This window comes from Fukomys damarensis, unplaced genomic scaffold (genome assembly GCF_012274545.1).
Source record: "Fukomys damarensis isolate Sample0158 unplaced genomic scaffold, DMR_v1.0_HiC HiC_scaffold_33, whole genome shotgun sequence".
Lineage (NCBI taxonomy): Eukaryota > Metazoa > Chordata > Mammalia > Rodentia > Bathyergidae > Fukomys > Fukomys damarensis.
The window spans coordinates 41,589,787-41,610,916 of NW_022900945.1; the positions used below are offsets into that span (position 1 = coordinate 41,589,787).

A 21,130-nucleotide genomic window follows, 5' to 3' on the forward strand; every position below is an offset into this window, starting at 1 on the left:
AAGTTATACAACACAGACTTTTAGGACTTTGTGAGGGTAGATTCCGTCTACAGAATCTAGGAGTCCAGAATGTGTTAGTGCTCCTTTTCCTTGGACTCTGCTGTCTTCTTTAAAGCAAAACCACCACCAACAACAAATATACTTAGCCTTTCTGATTCTTAGGCCTCATGTGCAATTTAGATAATTATATTTGCACTGGGTGTGATGGCTCATGTCTGTTGTCCCAGTACTGGGAGGCTGAGACTGAGGTAGGAAGACCCTAGGATTCTAGGAGTTTGAGACCAGCCTAGGCAACAGAGTGAGACTTTATCTCAAAACAAAAGCAAAATGAAAAAGATAATATTTTCTGTAATTCATATATTACTATGAGGATCAAATTAGATATTGTAAATGAAGCCAAGAACTAACATCTTATAACTGAATCCTATTACTTACCATAAGCTTTACATCTACTGCGTCATGTAACTCACCCAGTGGATAGATGTGGAAGAGACTGACAATTGTCTCAAAGTCTGCTTTTCATCTTTTTCTTGGAAATAAGTTTTCTGGTTTTCAGGTGGGCTAAAATGCAGCCAAGTGTGGTTGGATGTGTGTATTTTGGATCAAGAGATATAAAAGGAATTCCAGGTGGTATCTTAAAAGAAAGGGGGCATGTTGTTGATTCTCTCTTCTTCCCTTTTGAGTATAGTGAATGGCCCTTAAAAATCCATTATAGATAACAAGACAGCATAAGAGTTGCAGAGTAACAAAACAGAAGGAAATTATTTGTTCCCTGAAAGTTTTCTAAACCATTTAAAATTGGAGATATTCTTTTATCCTTAAAAACCTTAGCATGTATTACTGAGATCAAAGGTATTCTCCTAATTACCATAGCACAGTGATCAAAATAAGGAAATAATATTGATATATGGCCATTCAATACACACACACAAATTTTATTAGTTGTTTTAGTATTATATTTTAAAGCTTCTTTCCCCATCTATGTTATAATGATGCATAATGCATGCAGTTTATGGATATGTCTCTTTAGTTTCCTTTACTTTGAAAAAAATTTAATATCTATTTATGATTAAAAACTTTCCAATAGTCCCAGCTACTAGGGAGGCTGAAGTAGGAGGTTCACTTAAGTTCATGAGCCTAGACCAGCCTGGAAAACATAGAGAAACCCTATTTTGAAAAAAGAAAACACTTTTCAGTAAAGTAGGAACAAACTGAATTTCCTTAAATGTAAGGATAATGAAAAAAAAAAAGCATGTAATAAATATCATCCTAAATGGAAAAACACCAGAAGCATTCTCTCTAAAATATGAAAGAAATATAGGAATGCTACCACTCTAACACTGTATCAGAGATTCTAGTTAGCACAATAAGACCAGAAAATCAAATAAGGATTAAAAAGGAAGAAATACTCTATTATTTGTAGACTATATGGTTGCCTACGTAGAAAACATAAAGCATGATGGTGGAATTCCTTCTATAGGGGAGGCTGCAACAAGAGGATTACAAATTCAAGAAGAGTCTGGCAGTTTAGCAACTTAACAAGACCTTGTCTCAAAAAATATAAAAGGGGTACAGATGTAGCTCACTGGGAGGCCCTGGATTCAATTCCCGGTATAAGAAAAGAAAAAAAGAAAGAAAACCAAAAAGGTTCTATACATTTAATATAAATAATAGGAAACTCTAGCGAATGGCTACATTTCAAATCACAAAAGCATAACTTTAAAGCAATGTCATCATCATTAACAACAGTAACAAACCATAATAAAAAACACGCACAAGTACACATACAATAAACATTTTGTTGAAGGAAATTCAATAAGACCTAATTAAATGAAAAGTTATCCCTGTTCACTGAAAAACTTAATTTCAAAAAGTCACTTTTTTTCTAAATTAATTCATAGATTTAATGAAACCTCAATCAGAGACAGATGTTTATATGTGATGAATCAATTATAAAATGTCTAACAAAGAAGAAAACTTTAATATAAGAGAACATGGGTGACACAAATGAAGGAAGTGATGAAGACTTTTAATATATAAAAAGTACTACAGCAAACTGTAGTGGCACACACCTGTACTGTAACCCCAGAACTCCAGAGGCTGGGGCAGGAGGATCACCATAAATTCAAGGCCAGCCTGGGTTACCCAGGGGGACTGTGTCTCACAACATAAAAAACAAAAACAGAAAAAGATATAAAAAAGTACTATATATATAAAAGGTTGATAAAGTCAACTTTATCTAAATTAAGACTTCTATTTATTAAATATGTAATGAAGTGAAAGATAAGCCACAAATTGGAAGATATCTGCCACATATATACCCTACAATCAGAAACAAGAATATACAAAAACCCTATACACATAAGATACAACTCAATAAATGAACAAAAGACACAAATAGACTTTCATAGATGAAGAAATATGTATATGGCCTGTAAAAAAATGAAGAGATAAGCAATTTTACTAGTAATCAGGGAAACAAAACTGAAACCATGGAGAAACATTGTTTTGGGTTTTAAAAAAGTTACGAAATGCCAAAGATCTCATGTATTGTTGGTGAGACAATGAATTGCTAAACATCACTTTCAAAAACAATTTGACAGCTGAGCATGGTGTCATCCACCTCTAACCCCAGGACTCTGAGAGGCTGAGGCAAGAGGATCACATATTCAAGGCCAGTAGAGGCAATTTAGTGACTTATGGAGATCCTGCTTCAAAATGAAAAATAAAAAAAGGAGTGGGGAGGTAGCTCAGTGCTAAGGCCCTGGATTAGATCCCTAGTAAATAAATAAATAAATGAATAAATAAATAAATAAATAAATAAATAAATAAATAATCTATGTTATATAGCATGACATTCAATAACCCTTTAATCTGCTGATTCTATTCCTAGGTATCCATCACTTTTATCTTCCCAGCCCATCCTAGAAAACTTTTGCACCCATGCCTCAGGAGATAGGAATAAGAATATTCACAGCATCACTGTTCATAGAAACATAAATACTGGCAATCATCTATATACCCATCAAATGAAGAATGGATATATACATGGTATATTCAATATTATGAAATAGTTTACAGCAATGGAAATAGACTATAGCTATGTATAATATGAATATTGTAGTAACATAATAAATGAAAAATGCAAATCTCAAATCATATATAGCATATTCAAATAAAAGTTTGTATAAAGTCAAAACAAGCAAAACTAAAACAATATACTTTTAAGGCCCACAGGTGTGCATATGTGTGCAAGCATACAAACATATTGTGTTAAATGCTAATTCCTTAAAATATCCTTTAAAATTCTTTAAATTTTCTTTTATAAAGAACAAGCAAGGTTCCCTAAGTACTAGATTCAGGATGTCTATGAAAGTAGGCAATCAATAGTGTAGACAAGGGACACTTATGCAGATGTAAAATGTTGGTAATTTTCTATTTCTTTAAGTGCTCGATTGTTATGTTCTTGATGAGAAATTTTAAAGGTCTATGGATGAACCACTGATGACTGTGTGTTATAAACTAAGGATTATGATTAATCTAATTCTAGATATCCAGGTTCAAGGAGAAAACGTATCAGTAATAGCAGATATTCATACAGTGCCTATGTTTCAAAGGTCTTAATATGTTTTAATCCATTTTATCCTCCCAGTGAGGAAATTCTATGATTATTATCATTTTATAGATGAGAAAAACAAACCCCAGAGTTAATAGTAACTCTTCTGAGGCCCGCAGCAGAGCTGGGATTTAATTCAAGCTAGCTGGTTCTAGAGTCTGCGTCTGTGTTGTTAATCATAAGATGTCTAAATAAATGAAAGTTAATTAAATTAGGGCTTGGTCATAAAGAAGTTATAATACAATGCTTTTTATAACAATATTAAAGGAGGAATCACATATACAGCTCTGTAAGTATAGTAAAAACGACTAAATTGCACACTTTAAATGGGTAAATGGTATATAAATGATTTTTATCAATAAAGCTATTTTTAAAGACCCTGAAAACTACAAATAAGTCATTCTATAATGCAAATTAGGCCCATTATTATTATTATCCTTGAGGCAAGGTCTTGCTATATAGTTCAGGCTGGTCTTGAACAGACTATGTAGCCTACGTTGACAGCTTCCTGAGAGCTGGGATTACAGGTGTACACCACCACACCCAGCTATTTTATTTATTTATTTTGAAAATTGGGTTCCTAAATTATTATGTGCTATTTTAGGCTTTTAATATATGCCCATGAGTAAAATATACACTCTTCCTGCAAGCCAAACAAAACAAACCTGTCAAGAGACAGCTCACGTGTGAATAAACTATAATAGTACATAAGATCCTAATGATATAATGGACAATGTGAAATAGGAAGAAATGGGCTAAAGGTGTAGGGAAAGTGGGAAGGGTAGGGGAAAGCTAATAAGGGAAAAAAAATATGAGAAAATGAAGAAATGGAAATGAAGTGTTTATAAAGGTGGAGGGAAGAGGGGTGAAGGGAGGGTAGGGACAAGGGGAAAAAATGAGAACCAAGACCTGTCATGTAAAGGTACAAGATCCCAATAATGAATGTAACTGTATTGTATACCTAAAATTTGCCAATAAACCCAATGAGGAAAAAAAAAAGAGCTCGCTTTATGAAAGAAGATAAAACAAAAAATTTTAATCTACTATTATGAGTGGAAAAATGTTCAATTCCCAGCTTTAGCCCTTTCTACATCTGCCAGGAAATCAAACGGCTCTCAGGTCCCAAGACAAATTTCACACTGCAATCATAATTGTCTGTGTGGATTGAGGATATACAAACAATAAGACTTAGGAAGAATGAGAGTGAAGAGAACATCTGATTGAAAATATACTGGTTACCAGAGACTCCTGCAGTTAGGTTCCAGTGTTCTCCTGCTCAGTATACAATGCAGGCCTGAGAAATAAATACACTAAGAGAGCTAAGAGAAAGAAAATGGGGTGCCAGGATGACCAATGCTGGTGCAACTGACAAAGGCAGTGGCCAGTCCCAAGCGCTAACTCTTACTGGCAATCAACTGGGGTAAAGGCAGGCTATGCACAGTTTCTATGGAAATCAATGTTAACAAGGCTTTTAAAGGACAAGACAAAGTACTATCAAATTAGGGGAAAAAATAGACAAAATATACAGTTGTACTTAGAACATTGTCCTTCTAGTTGGCAGGTTTTAGTTGTGTGAACAGAATTTAGGTGTGAGTTACTCTGACCTCAGCAAGTAGGCTTCAGCTAGACTCACTTCTATAAACAAGCCAATTGTGGGGTTAACTCTTGACAGCCTGCCATAATCAGTATTATGGTCCTCTGCAATGATATTTTTAAAAATTGTGCAATTTTCATCTGTGTAAACTTTTGCTTTTAAATTTGCAACTGATTTTAAATGAGATGGAAAAAGTACTTATAGACAAAGCTAGTTCTAAATGTTGGGATGTGTCCTTAGGCCTTCAAGTTGAACAGCTACAAGGGGCCAACATTGATGCTAAAATGGACTATGACAGCTTTTCCTCAACACTATTTCTTGTTTTTTGGTGGGGCACAAAAAGGAGAGACTAAGCAATATACAGTATGATCTTCAGGGAATCTTTTGATAGTTTATCTGTTTTCAGAACTATTGAGATTCTCCTCACCCAGGTCAGCTATCCTCACAAATCTGGCAGTTGATCACAAGGAGACAAGAGGAAAACTTGGTTTGCACCTCAACTTCATGACCACCAAAAGAACATCCTCCTGATCCTCTAAACTAGTGGTGGTGAACCTATGACGTGTGTGCCATGGTCAGCTGTTTGTTATCATTGAAAGCTCTAAAAGGTTCACCATCTCTGCTCTAAACCATGGGTCACTTTTATCTTCTCAGGTCTCTCCAAAGCACATGAATAGACACAGGCTGTTAAAACCTTGCTGAGCACCTTCGTGAACTCAGAACACAAAGAAAGTACACAAAAGAAATGAAAACAAATAAACCTTTTATTTTAACTAGATGGATCCAACATTTTGTCATTATTCTGTTCTAGCGTGGACATACACACCTATCTCACGCTACATTTAATTTCCTTCCTGGTAACAAACCTTTCTTGTCTACTGTATTAAACTGACCAGTCTTCTTGACTCCAGTTCCCTTAGGCAAGGTTTCTTACTGCTTCTGGCTGTGGACAGTAGGGTCCACGACACTCCCTGGTACTCCCAAGTGACAAGCTATGAAGCCTGGAATACCTCAAGTAGTGACTGTTCAACTCTCTGAATTCTCTTTCTCAACTTTTAGGCTCCCTCAAACCCGTCATGAGGTTTGGGAAACTATTCTCACTGGTCCTTACCTTTTCCTTGGATCAGTGAGTCACCTACACAGGTCAATTTAAGCCAAAAATAGTCATTTTGCAGTCTAGTTTATCTGGATTGGCTATAGATTGAATAAAGCAATCAGATAAAAGCTTAACTTCAATTTCTTTTTTGTGTAGTACGTATTTATATAACCTAGAAAAAGATTAATCCTCTTCTGGAAAGCCTTTTATTTTGTAGTTTTATAATTGTGTTTTATCTCTCAATTTCCAGATTTTTATCTTTCGATACCATTTCCCACTAAAAAGAAACCAGAACTCCAAGGAGAAATGGCAGATTCTACGCCTGAGGCAGGAAATAGATCAGATAAACCTGGGACAAAAATAACAGAGCAGGGAAGAGTGGGAAGAGTAACGTAGATTGAAACATGATTGCCATGATCTGATAATCATTGAAAACTGGGTGTTTGGTACATGAGAGTACCTTATAGTACCGTACTTTTGCATTTTAAAAAATTTCTCCATGAAAATAACTTATGAAAGCTAAAAATAATTGCTTTCTTTTAAATTCAAAGAGTATATAGCACACGGTAAAGGTTTCTTTCAGTGTGTACCAGAGTCTCCCACTTCTGATCCTCAGGTTCCCTCCCGAAGGCAATTCCAGTAACCATCCACTTTCCATGTGGTCAAGTAAAATTTCTACGATAATATAAAAAGCATATGTGTACACACATTTATATGATCCACACAATTTTTAAAGACTCAGTTGTATCATACTGAACACATTATGCTAAGACTTATGAAGATTTATTTTAGTAGCATGGGAGACGGGGTGGACAGAGGCTTGAACCTTTCGCAGTGAGCCCCATCCCCAACCCTTAAAAATCTTGTGTGTGTGTGGAGACAGGGTGTCCTTAAGCCGTTTCCCAGGCCGAGTTCTAACCTGCGATCCTCGTTATTCATCTTCCCAGAGTGCTTGGATTAATGCTGGAGGGAATCATCACATAATAAAAGCGAATTTCTGTACTACATTCGACAGAATTTTACAGACTACAAAATCCACACGGATTTAGGTCGCAACCTAAAACAGTACGCTCAGACCATCAGCAGTGCCTCTCAGGTCTGGACTCGCCCTGGGCCGCAGGTAGGAGCATCGCTCCCCCTCTCAGTTACCCTGGGGACTTGGGCGAGAAGAGGCAGCTTCCGGAGAAGAGGCCGGGCTCTCAGCGCCGAGCAGCTTCCCAGATCTCCCGGCCTGGCGGCCTCAGCACCACCCCGGGCGTCCCTGTGACCCCGTGACCCCCAGCTCCCGCCCCCCGCCTGCCCTCCAGGTCTCGGAGACCGCGGGCGCCCTTCTCTGGCGCGGGTGGTGGGGCCTTTCCCGGCTGCTCGAGCCGGAGCTAGAGGGACTAAGATGGTGTTGGCGGGACGCCCTGGGACTGCTTCCTAAGGGAATCTAAGGCTGCGACAGCAAGAGGGCCTACAGTACCCCTCCTGTAGCACAGGCAGGAAGGTGCGGAACCCGGAAGTCTCAGGATCCCAGGGCTCCAGCACAACTAAGCACGCCACAGAGTGAACAAGTATTTGAGAGAACGCCGAAAGCGCGGGGAGGCGGTCCTACCTCACGGTCACCATCTCGCGACACTTTAAGCGACGTCGCACAACAAGCGCGTGTTCTAGGCTTTCACCTTCACGCAGCCTCTTCAGTAGGTACCTATCCCTTTAAGGAAGCGATGGACAGTTATTCCAGCCTATCAACTTCATTGTCAACATCCAATCAGATTTAAACTTCTCTCAGCCGCCGGAGAAGTTGGAAGAAAGGGGTCGAAAGAGGGGGAGAAAGGGCGCAAAAGCTCTCTGTCTCTCAAAAGCGAGGGCGGTGTGAGCCAAGCTCTCAAGAAAAAAACTCCAGAAGGATGGCCTGACTTCCCAAATAGTGGGTTAGAGAACCGGGTCACAAACCAATGAAAGGGATGAGGAGGTGGGATTGTAGCTTTCACCGCGCCAGAAGTACCGTTACAGGGCAGACTTTTCGTCCAATCAACGCCTCCAGACTTTGGGTCAGGTGGCCATAAAGTGTGAGGGGCGGAGCTACAGCCTGGCGCGAGGAACCGTTAAGATAGACAACAAATATAGCCAATGAGGCGCTTGGACTAGGGCGTTGGGAACCCAATAAAAGTGGCTGGGCGGGCGCCTTCTCCGAGCGCGGGGAGATGTAAAGACAGACAAATAGTTTTCCCAATGAGACTGTGGAAGAGCGAGCTAATTGACCAATGAGGTCTGCAGGGCGGGATCCTTTGCCGCGGCGGAGTCCAAGATGGCGGCGTGCGGTTCCGCTGTGTGAAACGAGCGCGGGGCAGCGGGTTAGTCAGCTCCGCGGAGACTACCTCCGACGACCCGCGACGATGAAAGGAAAAGAGCGCTCACCAGTCAAGACCAAACGCTCCCGTGGTGGTGAGGACTCGACTTCCCGCGGGGAGCGGAGCAAGAAGTTAGGCGGCTCTGGTGGCAGCAATGGGAGCAGCAGCGGGAAGACGGACAGCGGCGGCGGGTCGCGGCGGAGCCTTCACCTAGACAAGTCCAGCAGCCGAGGTGGCAGCCGCGAGTATGACACTGGTGGGGGCAGCTCCAGTAGCCGCTTGCATAGTTACAGCTCCCCAAGCACCAAAAATTCCTCGGGCGGGGGCGAGTCGCGCAGCAGCTCCCGGGGTGGAGGCGGGGAGTCACGTTCGTCGGGGGCCGCCTCCTCCACTCCTGGCGGCGGGGACGGCGGGGAGGACAAGACTCTGAAAATAAGCGAGTTGGGGTCCCAGCTGAGTGATGAAGCGGTGGAGGACGGACTGTTTCACGAGTTCAAACGCTTCGGTGATGTAAGTGTCAAAATCAGTCATCTCTCAGGTATCGTCGGGGGGCCTCCGCCACTCCTGGCGGCGGGGACGGCGGGGAGTACAAGACTCTGAAAATAAGCGAGTTGGGGTCCCAGCTGAGTGATGAAGCGGTGGAGGACGGACTGTTTCACGAGTTCAAACGCTTCGGTGATGTAAGTGTCAAAATCAGTCATCTCTCAGGTTCTGGCAGCGGGGATGAGCGGGTAGCCTTTGTGAACTTCCGGCGGCCAGAGGACGCGCGGGCGGCCAAGCATGCCAGAGGCCGCCTGGTGCTCTATGACCGTCCCCTGAAGATAGAAGCTGTGTATGTGAGCCGGCGCCGCAGCCGCTCCCCTTTAGACAAAGATACTTATCCTCCATCTGCCAGCGTGGTCGGGGCCTCTGTAGGTGGTCATCGTCACCCCCCTGGAGGAGGCGGTGGAGGCCAGAGATCACTTTCCCCTGGCGGTGCTGCATTGGGATACAGAGACTACCGGTTGCAGCAGTTGGCTCTTGGCCGCCTGCCCCCTCCACCTCCGCCACCATTGCCCCGAGAGCTGGAGCGAGAACGCGATTACCCATTCTATGAGAGAGTGCGCCCAACCTATAGTCTTGAGACAAGGGTGGGAGCTGGAGCAGGTGCTGCTCCTTTTCGAGAAGTGGATGAGATTTCACCCGAGGATGATCAGCGTGCTAACCGGACGCTTTTCTTGGGCAACCTGGACATTACTGTGACCGAGAGTGATCTAAGAAGGGCTTTTGATCGCTTTGGAGTCATTACAGAAGTAGATATTAAGAGGCCATCTCGGGGCCAGACCAGTACCTATGGCTTTCTCAAATTTGAGAACCTAGACATGTCTCACCGGGCCAAACTAGCAATGTCTGGCAAGATTATAATTCGGAATCCTATCAAAATTGGTTATGGTAAAGCTACACCCACTACCCGCCTTTGGGTTGGTGGCCTGGGACCTTGGGTGCCTCTTGCAGCCCTGGCACGAGAATTTGACCGATTTGGCACCATACGCACGATAGACTACCGGAAAGGTGATAGTTGGGCATATATCCAGTATGAAAGCTTGGACGCAGCACATGCTGCCTGGACCCATATGCGGGGATTCCCACTTGGTGGTCCAGATCGTCGTCTTAGAGTGGACTTTGCAGACACAGAACATCGTTACCAGCAGCAGTATCTGCAGCCTTTGCCCTTGACTCATTATGAGCTGGTGACAGATGCTTTTGGACATCGGGCACCTGATCCTTTGAGAGGTGCTCGGGATAGAACCCCACCTCTACTTTATAGAGATCGTGACAGGGACCTTTATCCTGATTCTGACTGGGTGCCACCCCCGCCCCCAGTCCGAGAACGTAGCACTCGGACTGCTGCTACTGCTGTGACTGCTTATGAGTCACTGGATAGCTTGGATAGAAGGCGGGATGGCTGGTCCTTGGACCGGGATAGAGGTGATCGAGATCTGCCCAGCAGCAGAGACCAGCCTAGGAAGCGACGGTTGCCTGAGGAGAGTGCCATACGGCATCTGGATAGGTCCCCTGAGAGTGACCGGCCACGAAAACGTCACTGTGCTCCTTCTCCTGACCGTAGTCCAGAACTGAGCAGCCGGGATCGTTACAACAGTGACAATGATCGATCTTCCCGTCTACTCTTGGAAAGGCCCTCTCCAATCAGAGACAGGCGAGGTAGTTTGGAGAAGAGCCAGGGTGACAAGCGAGACCGGAAAAACTCTGCATCAGCTGAACGGGATAGGAAGCACCGGACAGCTGCTCCCACTGAGGGAAAAAGCCCTCTGAAAAAAGAAGACCGGTCTGATGGGAGTGTACCCAGTGCCAGCACTGCTTCATCGAAGCTGAAATCCCCTTCCCAGAAACAGGATGGGGGATCAGCCCCTGCTGCAACAGCCTCTCCCAAACTCTGTTTGGCCTGGCAGGGCATGCTTCTACTGAAGAACAGCAACTTTCCTTCCAACATGCATCTCTTGCAGGGTGATCTCCAAGTGGCTAGCAGTCTTCTTGTGGAGGGTTCAACTGGAGGCAAAGTAGCCCAGCTCAAGATTACACAGCGTCTTCGTTTAGACCAGCCCAAATTGGATGAAGTAACTCGACGCATCAAAGTGGCAGGGCCCAATGGTTATGCCATTCTTCTGGCTGTACCTGGAAGTTCTGACAGCAGATCCTCCTCTTCCTCAGCCACGTCAGACACTGCCACCTCTACACAGAGGCCACTTAGGAACCTTGTGTCCTATTTAAAGCAAAAGCAGGCAGCTGGGGTGATCAGCCTCCCTGTTGGAGGCAACAAAGACAAGGAAAACACCGGGGTCCTTCATGCCTTCCCACCTTGTGAGTTCTCCCAGCAGTTCCTGGATTCCCCTGCTAAGGCACTGGCCAAATCTGAAGAAGATTACCTGGTCATGATCATTGTCCGTGGTGCGTCCTAAAGTCCATGTGTAACTTGTATTTACTACTTTGACATGGTTTCTGTTTTGTGATGTGTAATGGGATACAGCATCAGATGAAGTTTTCTTTTTAATTGTTTAGTCTTAGCCTTTTTTTAATATATATTTTTATAAACCTCTTTAAAACAAATTAGAACAGTTTAGCTATTAAGTGAAAGGGAAATCCTTAAGGTAGCAGGAAGATGGGTTCGCTTTTAGAGTTCCTATTCTTCTGATTAACTTTTTCTTTTTTAATCCCGAGCTTTAAAAAAATCCTCAAAGTTAAAAAAAACCAAAAGTTTGAAAAATCAGAATTTGGACAAAAGAGTCTTCTGACTGTAAACAGATGGTAACATGGCTTCCTTGGTGTGTAGGTAAATAATTCGTTTACCAGAAACATTACTTTTGTGACAAATTTGATCAGGGATCTCAGAAATATACGCATTTAAATTGTTTAGCAATGTAATTATTTTAATCAGGTATTTGAATATTTCTCTTAAAATATAGCTTGTTCTAGGAGAGTTGGCTTTACATGCATTAGCTCTTGAGTTTTGTATCCCATATGTGCACTTTTGGTTTGTAGCTGTAACTGTTTGGTAAAAATTGAGGACTGTGTTACAAGCTGTTTATGTCTTATGCTTAGGCTAGTATGCAAGAAAGTGAATAGATGCTTTATAAAATCAGAATTTTTAGTCAGTCATAGGTGTGTGGTGGTGTTTTACTGACTTTCAGAGGTGTAGCAGGTACAGTTCAAATTTAATTGCATATTTAGAAACTTATTCTTCATCAAAGGTGAATTTTTTTTGTATCCGTTCAAATTTCTGGTTTTAGTAATAGAAAAGGTGGCTTCAGGCTTTTGTTTCAGTGGGCATTAATCAGCCATATCTGGATTGCAGATTTTTTTTTTTTAAAGTCAGTGTAAAATGCCTTTGATACACTTTTTTTTTTAAACTGCTGGTATTTTTATTTTCATATTTAAACAGTAGTAGTGACATTACATTATTAGAAATGTTTTGAACATTTTTGAAATTTTATGCTTAATATTTTCACTGTTATCCAGCCATTGAGATTTGAAATGTAAGTGTGGGGAAATCATTTTTTATTGTTTGCCCAGACACCTGTAATTATTATAAAATGATTTAGCCCACCTACAGATTTTTGTTTTGGTTTGGTTTTTAATTTGGGTTTTTTTGTTTGGTTTTTTTTTGTTTGTTTCTGTCCTCAGCTGAGAATGATATATTACTTTTGGTTCTTAGCAAGGACTCATGCTATTTTACGGAAGTGGATGGTTTTTATTTTTACCTACTCCTCTGCCACCACCCCTGATTCCTCAGGTCATTAATAAGTATATTTTTCTCCCTGGACTTCAGTGGTGAAGACTTAAGGCCCTTGATATTTTTTGGAACCTTCTGGATCATGGTCAAGTTTTTATTCTGTGAAAGTGACTTATTTAAAGCCTGGCAGATCTCAGTAACTGTTTTCTTTCTGTTATCAAAGCTGGTAGTTTTGAAATAGCACCAATAATAACCCAGGGAAATGTCATAATTTTTATTTCCATTATGACAGGTGTCTCTTGCATGTTAGCCTGAAAATCTCATCACTACTGCGTCATCTTTTAGGCTTTCATTAAGCATTTCTACATTTAAAAAAAATTTGGATGTTTTTGTGTTTTTTTGTTTCATTTTTAAACTGGAAAAACTAGCCATTTTGAGAGAAGGAAAATACTAGGCTATGAGCACAAAGCTTCTTAGTGTTCCTGCAACTAAGACTTTGGGTGCCTTTTGTTTCCCAAAAGCAGTGGCTGGTATAGAGTAGGAACCTATTCAGAAACTAATGCAAGTGTGGAGCTTGTGCTTCATGGGGTCAAAGGACAGTTGTAGCTAGATACATTTTTCCAGTTTAAATAATTTCACCAACCATTAACTTTTGAATATGTTTTGATAAGATGGTTAGACAAATGATTTTACTCTTTTAGAGAGTGATGTCCATGTCATCTAATTTTACTATAAACCAAAATATGTGGGTTTTCCCTTTTTCTTTTTGTTTTTTTGTTTCAAACTTAAGTTGGTGTGATAGTTTATTGAAGAGCACTGTGGTTTTTGCTCTGTGTTTGTTTAAAGACTTATCTGATATTGCTGCTTTTGTTAAACCTGGGCAATTTTGTGCTGCAATGTTTTTGAAACAATGGCTTGATACCATTTCTAAATGTATGTCTTACAAAAAACTAATGATGTTTAATTTGATACTTATCTACAGAGTACCATTGTCCAGATGAATCTTATTTGTGTTGCCCATTCTGTTGTGCAGGTTAAAAATATTTGTAAATTATCTACTTAAACTTTCAGAATTTGAATGAAAGCAAAAGTCTAAAACTGGTTCCTAATACTCAGAATTTCATAATCTCAACACTGGATGTTTTTGTAGTATCCAAATCTTTTTTTCTTGAGTTACTTTAGTGTAACTGATTTTTTTTTTTTTTTAGGAACTCTGTTAAAATGAAGGGAAAGAAAATTTCACTGTATCATTAAATTATTAAGTATTACTGGTAAAAATAATGTAATTAAGACTTTAAGATCACAGCTTCAAAAATTATGGAAAATTAAGCACTCAGCTCCTAGCAAATAATTCTACTTTGTTTTTTGGTAATATTTTGTTAATTGTAATTGAGATTCCTGTGAAGAATTTTTTTCACTTAAATTTCTGGTTTAAGATAACTATGAAGTGAGAGTAGAATTTCCTTTAGGATTTGCATATTAAAAATGTCTGTCCTCTGGCTGGCCTAAGCTTTTGTCAAGTTTTGAAGGTAACATACTCCCTTCTTGACTCAGATCATTTGATATATAACTGTTAAAAGGTGTTTTTCAGAGTCAAACATTTCCAGATTTATTTAAAAACAATTTTATGAGTAAGTGTTCACTGATGATTTTAATTTTCTGAAAATTTAAGTCCATTTTTAACCTTAAGACAGTGAAATTGCTCACTTTGCACGCACAACTCAAACTGTTTAGTTTGGGTCCATATAGGAATCATTCACCAAAATCCCTGTTGTAATAGAATTAGGAAATCCTCTTAAGAAGGCCTTAATGACCTTTTGTATGAAAAGTTTTGGAGAGAATTTCTGTACTTTGCAATCTATGTCACAGTGTCTCATTTTGAGATAGGAGTTAGATATGAGAGCAGGAAAAGAAGTGGAACTGACCCTGTTAACATTCTGGTTATAGTGATGTCCTTTAAAGGAGAAGGTGATAGTGAAATGTTAAGCTTAATGAAGTGTTAATGTGTGTGATTTAAACAGTTGAAAAGTGAGAGTCCTGAAGCATTCTTTTACTGCTTAGCAATTGTATAAGTGTTTTCTTAGCAGAAAATAACAGCTGCTGTTTTTGGTAACATACAGGAAGGTGGATTTTAAAATGACTTTGTATCGTGACCCTTTTCTAAATAATGGAGTAGTAATCTGTTACTCCATATAAATTACAGAATGAAAGTAGAGGGGGTAAAAGTTTAAACTCCACCTTTTTATAGTTTCACTTTTTAAGTTAATATTTAAGAGATATTGGTTGATTGTAAAATTGCTTTTTTTCTGAAAATTTTTTCCATGTTTTACTCAGTTGTATGAGGATAAAGGATATTTGCAGTCCTGTAATCCTCAATTGCAATCGTTAAAAAAACTCACCCTATTGTTCCACTTGTTAGTTGTCTACACATACAGTAAATTCATTTCAGGGTTTGTGCCAGTGGGTATTATTGGTGCTTTTTGAGGTCAAGGTGGACTATCCAGAAAGGTCTTGTTAATATTATGTTCATCTGTAATGCATAGGGGAAATATATATATATATATATATATATTTTTAATATTGTAAACATTTGTACTGAATAACCTTTTTTTCCCCCCCCGCAAGCAAAACTGGTGAACAGCGGATGAAGATACAGAATTGAAAGCTCTAATGGACCTTTTTGAAGAGAAGTTGTGGCTTATGTGGAGTTTACATGGGCCTCTGATGGAAGAAAGCTAATCTGTTTAGTATTTGTGCATTTTACTAAAATGGCAGCTTAACGTTGTGTATCTGCTATTGTGATGCCAATGCCGGTGTTTTAAGTGGAAAAAAAAAATGACCTCTTTGCTTTGTGCTGTGTACACAAGATTTCTGGAAAAAGTAAAGAAAAACCCTTTTTATGGCTCACACAGCTTAAAAGTAGCTGTCACTCAAACGTGCGCTCACAGTTGAGCTGCTTTTGTTTTATTCTAAATAAATTGTTTCTTTTGAGGAAAATGTTTTTCTGCCTGGAAGTGAATTGACGGCAAACCTTGACCCCTTTGTTTGCAGCCAAGGGGGTACTTGCTGCTGCTCAGAGCTTGTATGTCTTGAGCAAGAAGCAGGGAGACCATCAATTTTCATTTTGACTATCACGGTGTGTCAATTCTGAAGGATCACTAGTGTTACCGTGGCCCCCTTTGTTTGCAGTGAAGGGGATCCTTTGCTTCTCTGTCCTCAACGTGATGAGGAAATGGTGCTGTTGGCTGGTACACAAGAAGCTGGGGCAAGCACCCTAAGCCTCACCACAGTGCACGAGTCTGGGGCTTTGCTGGTTTGAAGAGCTGGAGTTGCTGAATTTAAGTTTTGATTTATTTTGTTCACCCATCACGTTTGGCCTTAGTTTCATTTTTAATTTGAAGAAAAGTTTGAAATTGCTTTATCTTGCACTTTTAACATTTGCACCAAATTGCCAAAAGAAGGAGAAATACTCCGTTTGCTTTTTAAATGTTAATGATGATGTTAATAAAGCCTTTCCTGACACATTTGAGGAGCTCCTCCGTCTCCAGGGGCTTCTTACCAGAGTTATGCAGTGATGGGTTTAGTTCTGAATGGATGAAGAGTTCCTGAGAGATAGCGTTTGTAATTAGAACCGTTACTTGGTATCTGTGCCTTATTTGACCTGTGGTTCCACATGCCTTGGATGTGCATGCACCGTGACGGTTTCATAGGTACGAACGCACACTCAGGCCCAGTCACTTCGGTTGGTAGTACAGATTGTGAGGAAAAAAAAATGGAGGCATCCTTAAGGAGGAGAAATTGTTTGCCTTTAGTTCCTGCATTATCCTGTACAGGGGCTCTTGAGCTTTGGAAGCCTGTTCCCAGTACAGGAGAACAACTCCCCTGTTTGCAGCAGGAGTCTTCGGTGCACAGTGACAACGCTGGAGTTCAAGAGGAAGCCAGCAATGCTGCACCTTTGGCTTCAGACACCATGGTTGTTGTTTGCCAGTTTTAAACTAAACTAGTTGCAGACGAAGACCACCTTGAAATGCAGGCTTGTTGGGCTTGTTTTGAATTTTAACCTCGGATGGAAGAGCCCTAGTGCTGTCTGTCTCCATGCGGGATTGATGATTGCTAGGCAACAGGTGATTATCAACCAAGGATGCCACGGTTATACTCTGCAAGGTGGTGTTCCAGTGGCAAACAGCTGTATAAACTTGTAAACAGGTAAGAGGGTTTTTAGAGGTCAAAAATGCATAATTAATAGGGTGAGGGCTTTTAATGTTTCAAGTGTGTTTCTCTGGTTAAAATCTAGACACTGCTGCCATTACTAGCTTCTTTTTGTCACCATGGTATATTTACAAAATTTTTAGTATTTGAAAAAGTCTGTTAATGTGGGAACAGAAATTTTAAAATTTTGGTTTTGAACTTGGGAACTATGGCTTTGATGCCCTTAATGTTTGGCTTTTTTCTTTAATATTTGCTTTTTGTCATGATTTAATGGTGCAGGAAGACTTAACTGCTATCAACGTGTTCATTTACAAACACTTCTAAATTTCAAAGTTAAAAGAGTATTGTAGTATGTAATAATAATGAAAATGTGCCACTCTTCTGATTGGGAATGATAGATATTTTAGCCAAATGTTTTTTATAAAGAGACTGAACAAAAAATTAGGAAACTGTATAGACAGTTTGAAAAAAGTCTGACTTTCGTCTTCTGTTAACATTTTCATTCTCTAGTTAGTTCTGCCAGTTTTCTTAGCCTCCTCTCACATTAAGTGTAGGGCTTTGACAGCTTATCAAAGCATAACTTTTATGGTATGTAATACTGCTTAGATTTCTTTTGTGAAATGGAATAAAAATTTTTGAATAGGTTATTTTCTTTTTCATCTTTTCCAGAAGACTTACAGGATTGATAAGTATAGTAGCTGATATGTACAAGCTACTTTTTTCCATGAGTTTGATTGAGCCCCTTGAATTGTTTAACTGGACAGCTCACCTACCCAGACTTTTAGAGAGTAAAGGGGCAAAACAGACATTGGGAATTTTGATGGTCTCTGTGTGTCATTTTCAGATGTATTTTTAAAAAGTTATGAGGTGGTTCCATCTAATGTTTTCCTAAGTGATCTCCTCTTATATTTCTTTGAAACATTTAATCGGTGGAAATAGCAGTTTTGAGTGTCTTCTTTTTCTTGCTAGCCCACATTGTAAGTCCATTAAGTAGTTTTCCAAGTAGTAAGAAGTTATTTTATGTTTTTGGTACTGGGGTCGAACTCAGGACCTAGTTCTTGTGAGGCAGGTGCAGTGCCACTGAGCTAAATCCCTGGTCGGAGTAAGCAGTTGTTTTAAATCACTGTGGAGGTTTAAAGGATTATCATGGACTTTCTTTATATTTCTGCATGTTTGGTATCTCCCTAAAATTTCAGACTTCATTTCTCAAGAATGAGGCAAATACATTTCAAACGGCATTTGTTTATCTATGGAATCGTATGCAAAGTGGGAAGGTACACAGCATGACAGTGTTTTGAAACTATAGTACTTGGGAAATTATTCCCAGCTACACTGAAGGAAAGACTAGGTTGAGTATGAGATCCAGAGTTCTGATTTTATAAATTGGAAAGTGCCCTTTTGAAGTATTTGTGTGGTTTTCTAGTATCTTTCATTTGATACAAATGTAGTGAATGTTCTGTAAAGGATATAGTTCCAGGAGCACTTCTGAATTCATTTGGGCTCATTTTAAAAGGTTGGCTGTATTATTAAAATTGAAAATAAGGATTACCCTGACTTCAGTAAAACAACCCAGATTTTATAAAGTGTTACTTCTATAGCCTAAGTCATTGTTCACAGATTTTTTTTAATCTGAGGCAGTAAATTTAGTGCTTCTGAATTACACAGCATTGCTTTTTTCTTTTAGCCATATTATGTCTTATTATGGCCTCTCTGGCCACCGGCTTCACCAGTTAAGGTTTCTCTAGTCACTTAAATACTCTTTGTATATTAGGAGCTGAAGTGCTGGAAATAGGAAATAGAGGAAAAGATCACTTAGTCTCTGGAGCTGTTCGCAATTTATACTATAATTGGGGAAAGTAGATATGAATAGACAAATACTAAATACAGTTTAAGACAACTATAGGAAGGAAATCACAGATTAGTAGCAAATTAATTGCTAATGAATTTTTGTAGGTTATAAAGGTATATGAACAGGTTACTTAAAGCTGGTATGGTCAAGAAAGGTTTTGTTTTTAAAAGGATATGAGATGGTGGAGGGAGGTTGGGATTGATAAGTCAGGCAGACAGACATGAGTAGCAGCTTGTTGGTTGATGTTTTGAGAAAATAAGCTGCAGGCAGAAACCTGGAAAACTATTAAGATCATTGGGTCTATAAAAACAGGAAATCTTAGCAAGAAAGCCAGGTTGAAGAGGGTTGGAGTGGGGATAGATGATCAGTTGGGACATACTGATAGCAATTATTTATTGACTACACACTTCATGCCAAGTATTCTGTCAAATACTTCATTTAAGTCTCACCATATACTGTAACCTGACAACTAGTAAGTGATGGAGCCAGAGTTTTAACCAGGCTTTGTCTCAGCTAGGACTGTCTTAGTCATTGTACTGTTGTGCCTTGCAACCTTTAATCTGGCAGCTAAGGATAGGATTAAAGCTACAAACTTGAGAAAATGGCCAAGGATTTTGGACTACAATAAATCAATATTTGTAAAATTTGAGAAACAAGCAGGCTCTTTGCTGTTTTGAGATTTGTTTGGAGTCTTTTTTTTTTTTTTATAAGCTCCCCATTTAATTCTGATAGATCCTTCTGTGGTGAGTGGACCCACAGTGTAGAGGTGTAAACTTCCTGGGGTATTTAAGGATGTGAAGAGACTATATGAAAGTCTCAGTAGGAAAGCAGGATAGTATTCTGTGTCAGAAACTGAGAAGAGGAGCTTCCAGAAGATGAAGCTTTTACAGTAGGCAGGGAGAAGGAAACAAAATGCCATGGAATTTATCTCTTAAATGTAACAGTTTTATAGTCATGTGATTTACTTATTTTGCCTCCATACTGCAAAGAAGGACCACTGTTTATGAAATGCTAAAGGGATAACAAGAGTTTTGTGATAAGACTAAGGAATATACAATTAGGAACTGATTTGAGGTATCCTTGAATTTTCAGATGTTAACCTAAAAATAATGTGACTATCTTCCATCTTAAAATTGAAAACAATTCTGGGATTGAGCATGTGTGTATACACATGAAAGTTATTTATTAATGAGCCATTACCTATATCACTTCTTAACTAGATTACTAATAGGACTGAGACAAAAAAGTTTCAGGTTAAGCAGCCCTAGTTTGAAATCCAAGGTGCTCCAAGATCTGAAATCTGTTGATCATATTGATGCTTAAATTTCAGATTTAGGAGTATTTCAGATTTTCACTTTAGGAATGCTGAAGCAGTAAATTTATGCAAATATTATAAAACTAAAAAACTCCAAAATATGAAATACTTCTGACCTCAAGTATGTTAATACTCAACCTGCATAAGTAGCGGTATATCTTTGCCTTGTAAATCATTGGAAGAATTCTGATTTTTAATGATCTGTCTTAACATTCTATATGTGTAGCTAATTCTTCAATTACTTAGGTAATATATACTAGGGATTATTCTATACCTTGGGAATATATTGGAGAAAAAAAATGGACAAGTTTCTCTTTTCTCTTGTAGTTTATATTCTGCTAGGAGGCATGAGGTAAACTATAAAGTTAGATCCTTATGGCCTGGGACAAGAGGTTTGGGTTGTATTCTAAATATGTAATACAGTGAAAGCCATGGGAGGTTTTTAAAGGGAGGGTCAGGATTTGCTCAAGATTTGACTGCTTGTGGCTAGAGATACAGCTCAGTGGTGCAGCACATGCTTAGCATGCAAGCGGTCCTGGGTTCAATCTATAGCAATCCCTGCCCCCTCCAGTATTTGAGTACTTGTTTCAGGGAGGTAATATAAATTTACTTCAAATGCCAAAGAAAATTATTTCTTAGTATTCAGATTCTTTATAAGACCTTGAATATATTCCTGTTCAGAGATCAGTATTTTATCATTTTGGGGGTGGTGGTGCTGGGGATTGAACCCAGTGCCTTGTGCATGCAAAGCACACACTCTACCACTGAATTCTTACTTAGTTTTCTTTAAATCATACGATTTCATTTTTTTCCTTAGGGCTCAATAGTTGACTACCCTGAGGTTTCAAAACCAGTGTTCCTTCTTTTTTTTTTTTTTTTTTTTTGGT

At 39.4% G+C, this 21,130-nt stretch overlaps 1 protein-coding gene and 1 long non-coding RNA gene across 8 annotated transcripts in view; one reads left to right on the forward strand and one right to left on the reverse strand.

Annotated features, from left to right (window-relative positions):
• The window catches only part of LOC104849528, a 58,933-nt gene extending 50,933 nt beyond the window's left edge, over positions 1-8,000 (reverse strand). For all 5 annotated transcript variants that reach the window (XR_002024784.2, XR_776778.2, XR_004515026.1 and 2 more), the window contains exon 1: positions 7,904-8,000. This is a non-coding gene — a long non-coding RNA (uncharacterized LOC104849528). The remainder of the gene's footprint in view (positions 1-7,903) is intronic.
• A 202-nt stretch (positions 8,001-8,202) lies between these two features.
• The window catches only part of Rbm15 (RNA binding motif protein 15), a 27,569-nt gene continuing 14,641 nt past the window's right edge, over positions 8,203-21,130 (forward strand). For all 3 annotated transcript variants that reach the window (XM_019204793.2, XM_019204794.2, XM_019204795.2), the window contains exons 1-3: positions 8,203-9,180; positions 9,351-11,588; positions 15,496-17,076. In XM_019204793.2, coding sequence (XP_019060338.1) covers positions 8,556-9,180; positions 9,351-11,588; positions 15,496-15,518 — 2,886 coding nt within the window. In that variant the 5' untranslated portion in view covers positions 8,203-8,555 and the 3' untranslated portion in view covers positions 15,519-17,076. The remainder of the gene's footprint in view (positions 9,181-9,350; positions 11,589-15,495; positions 17,077-21,130) is intronic.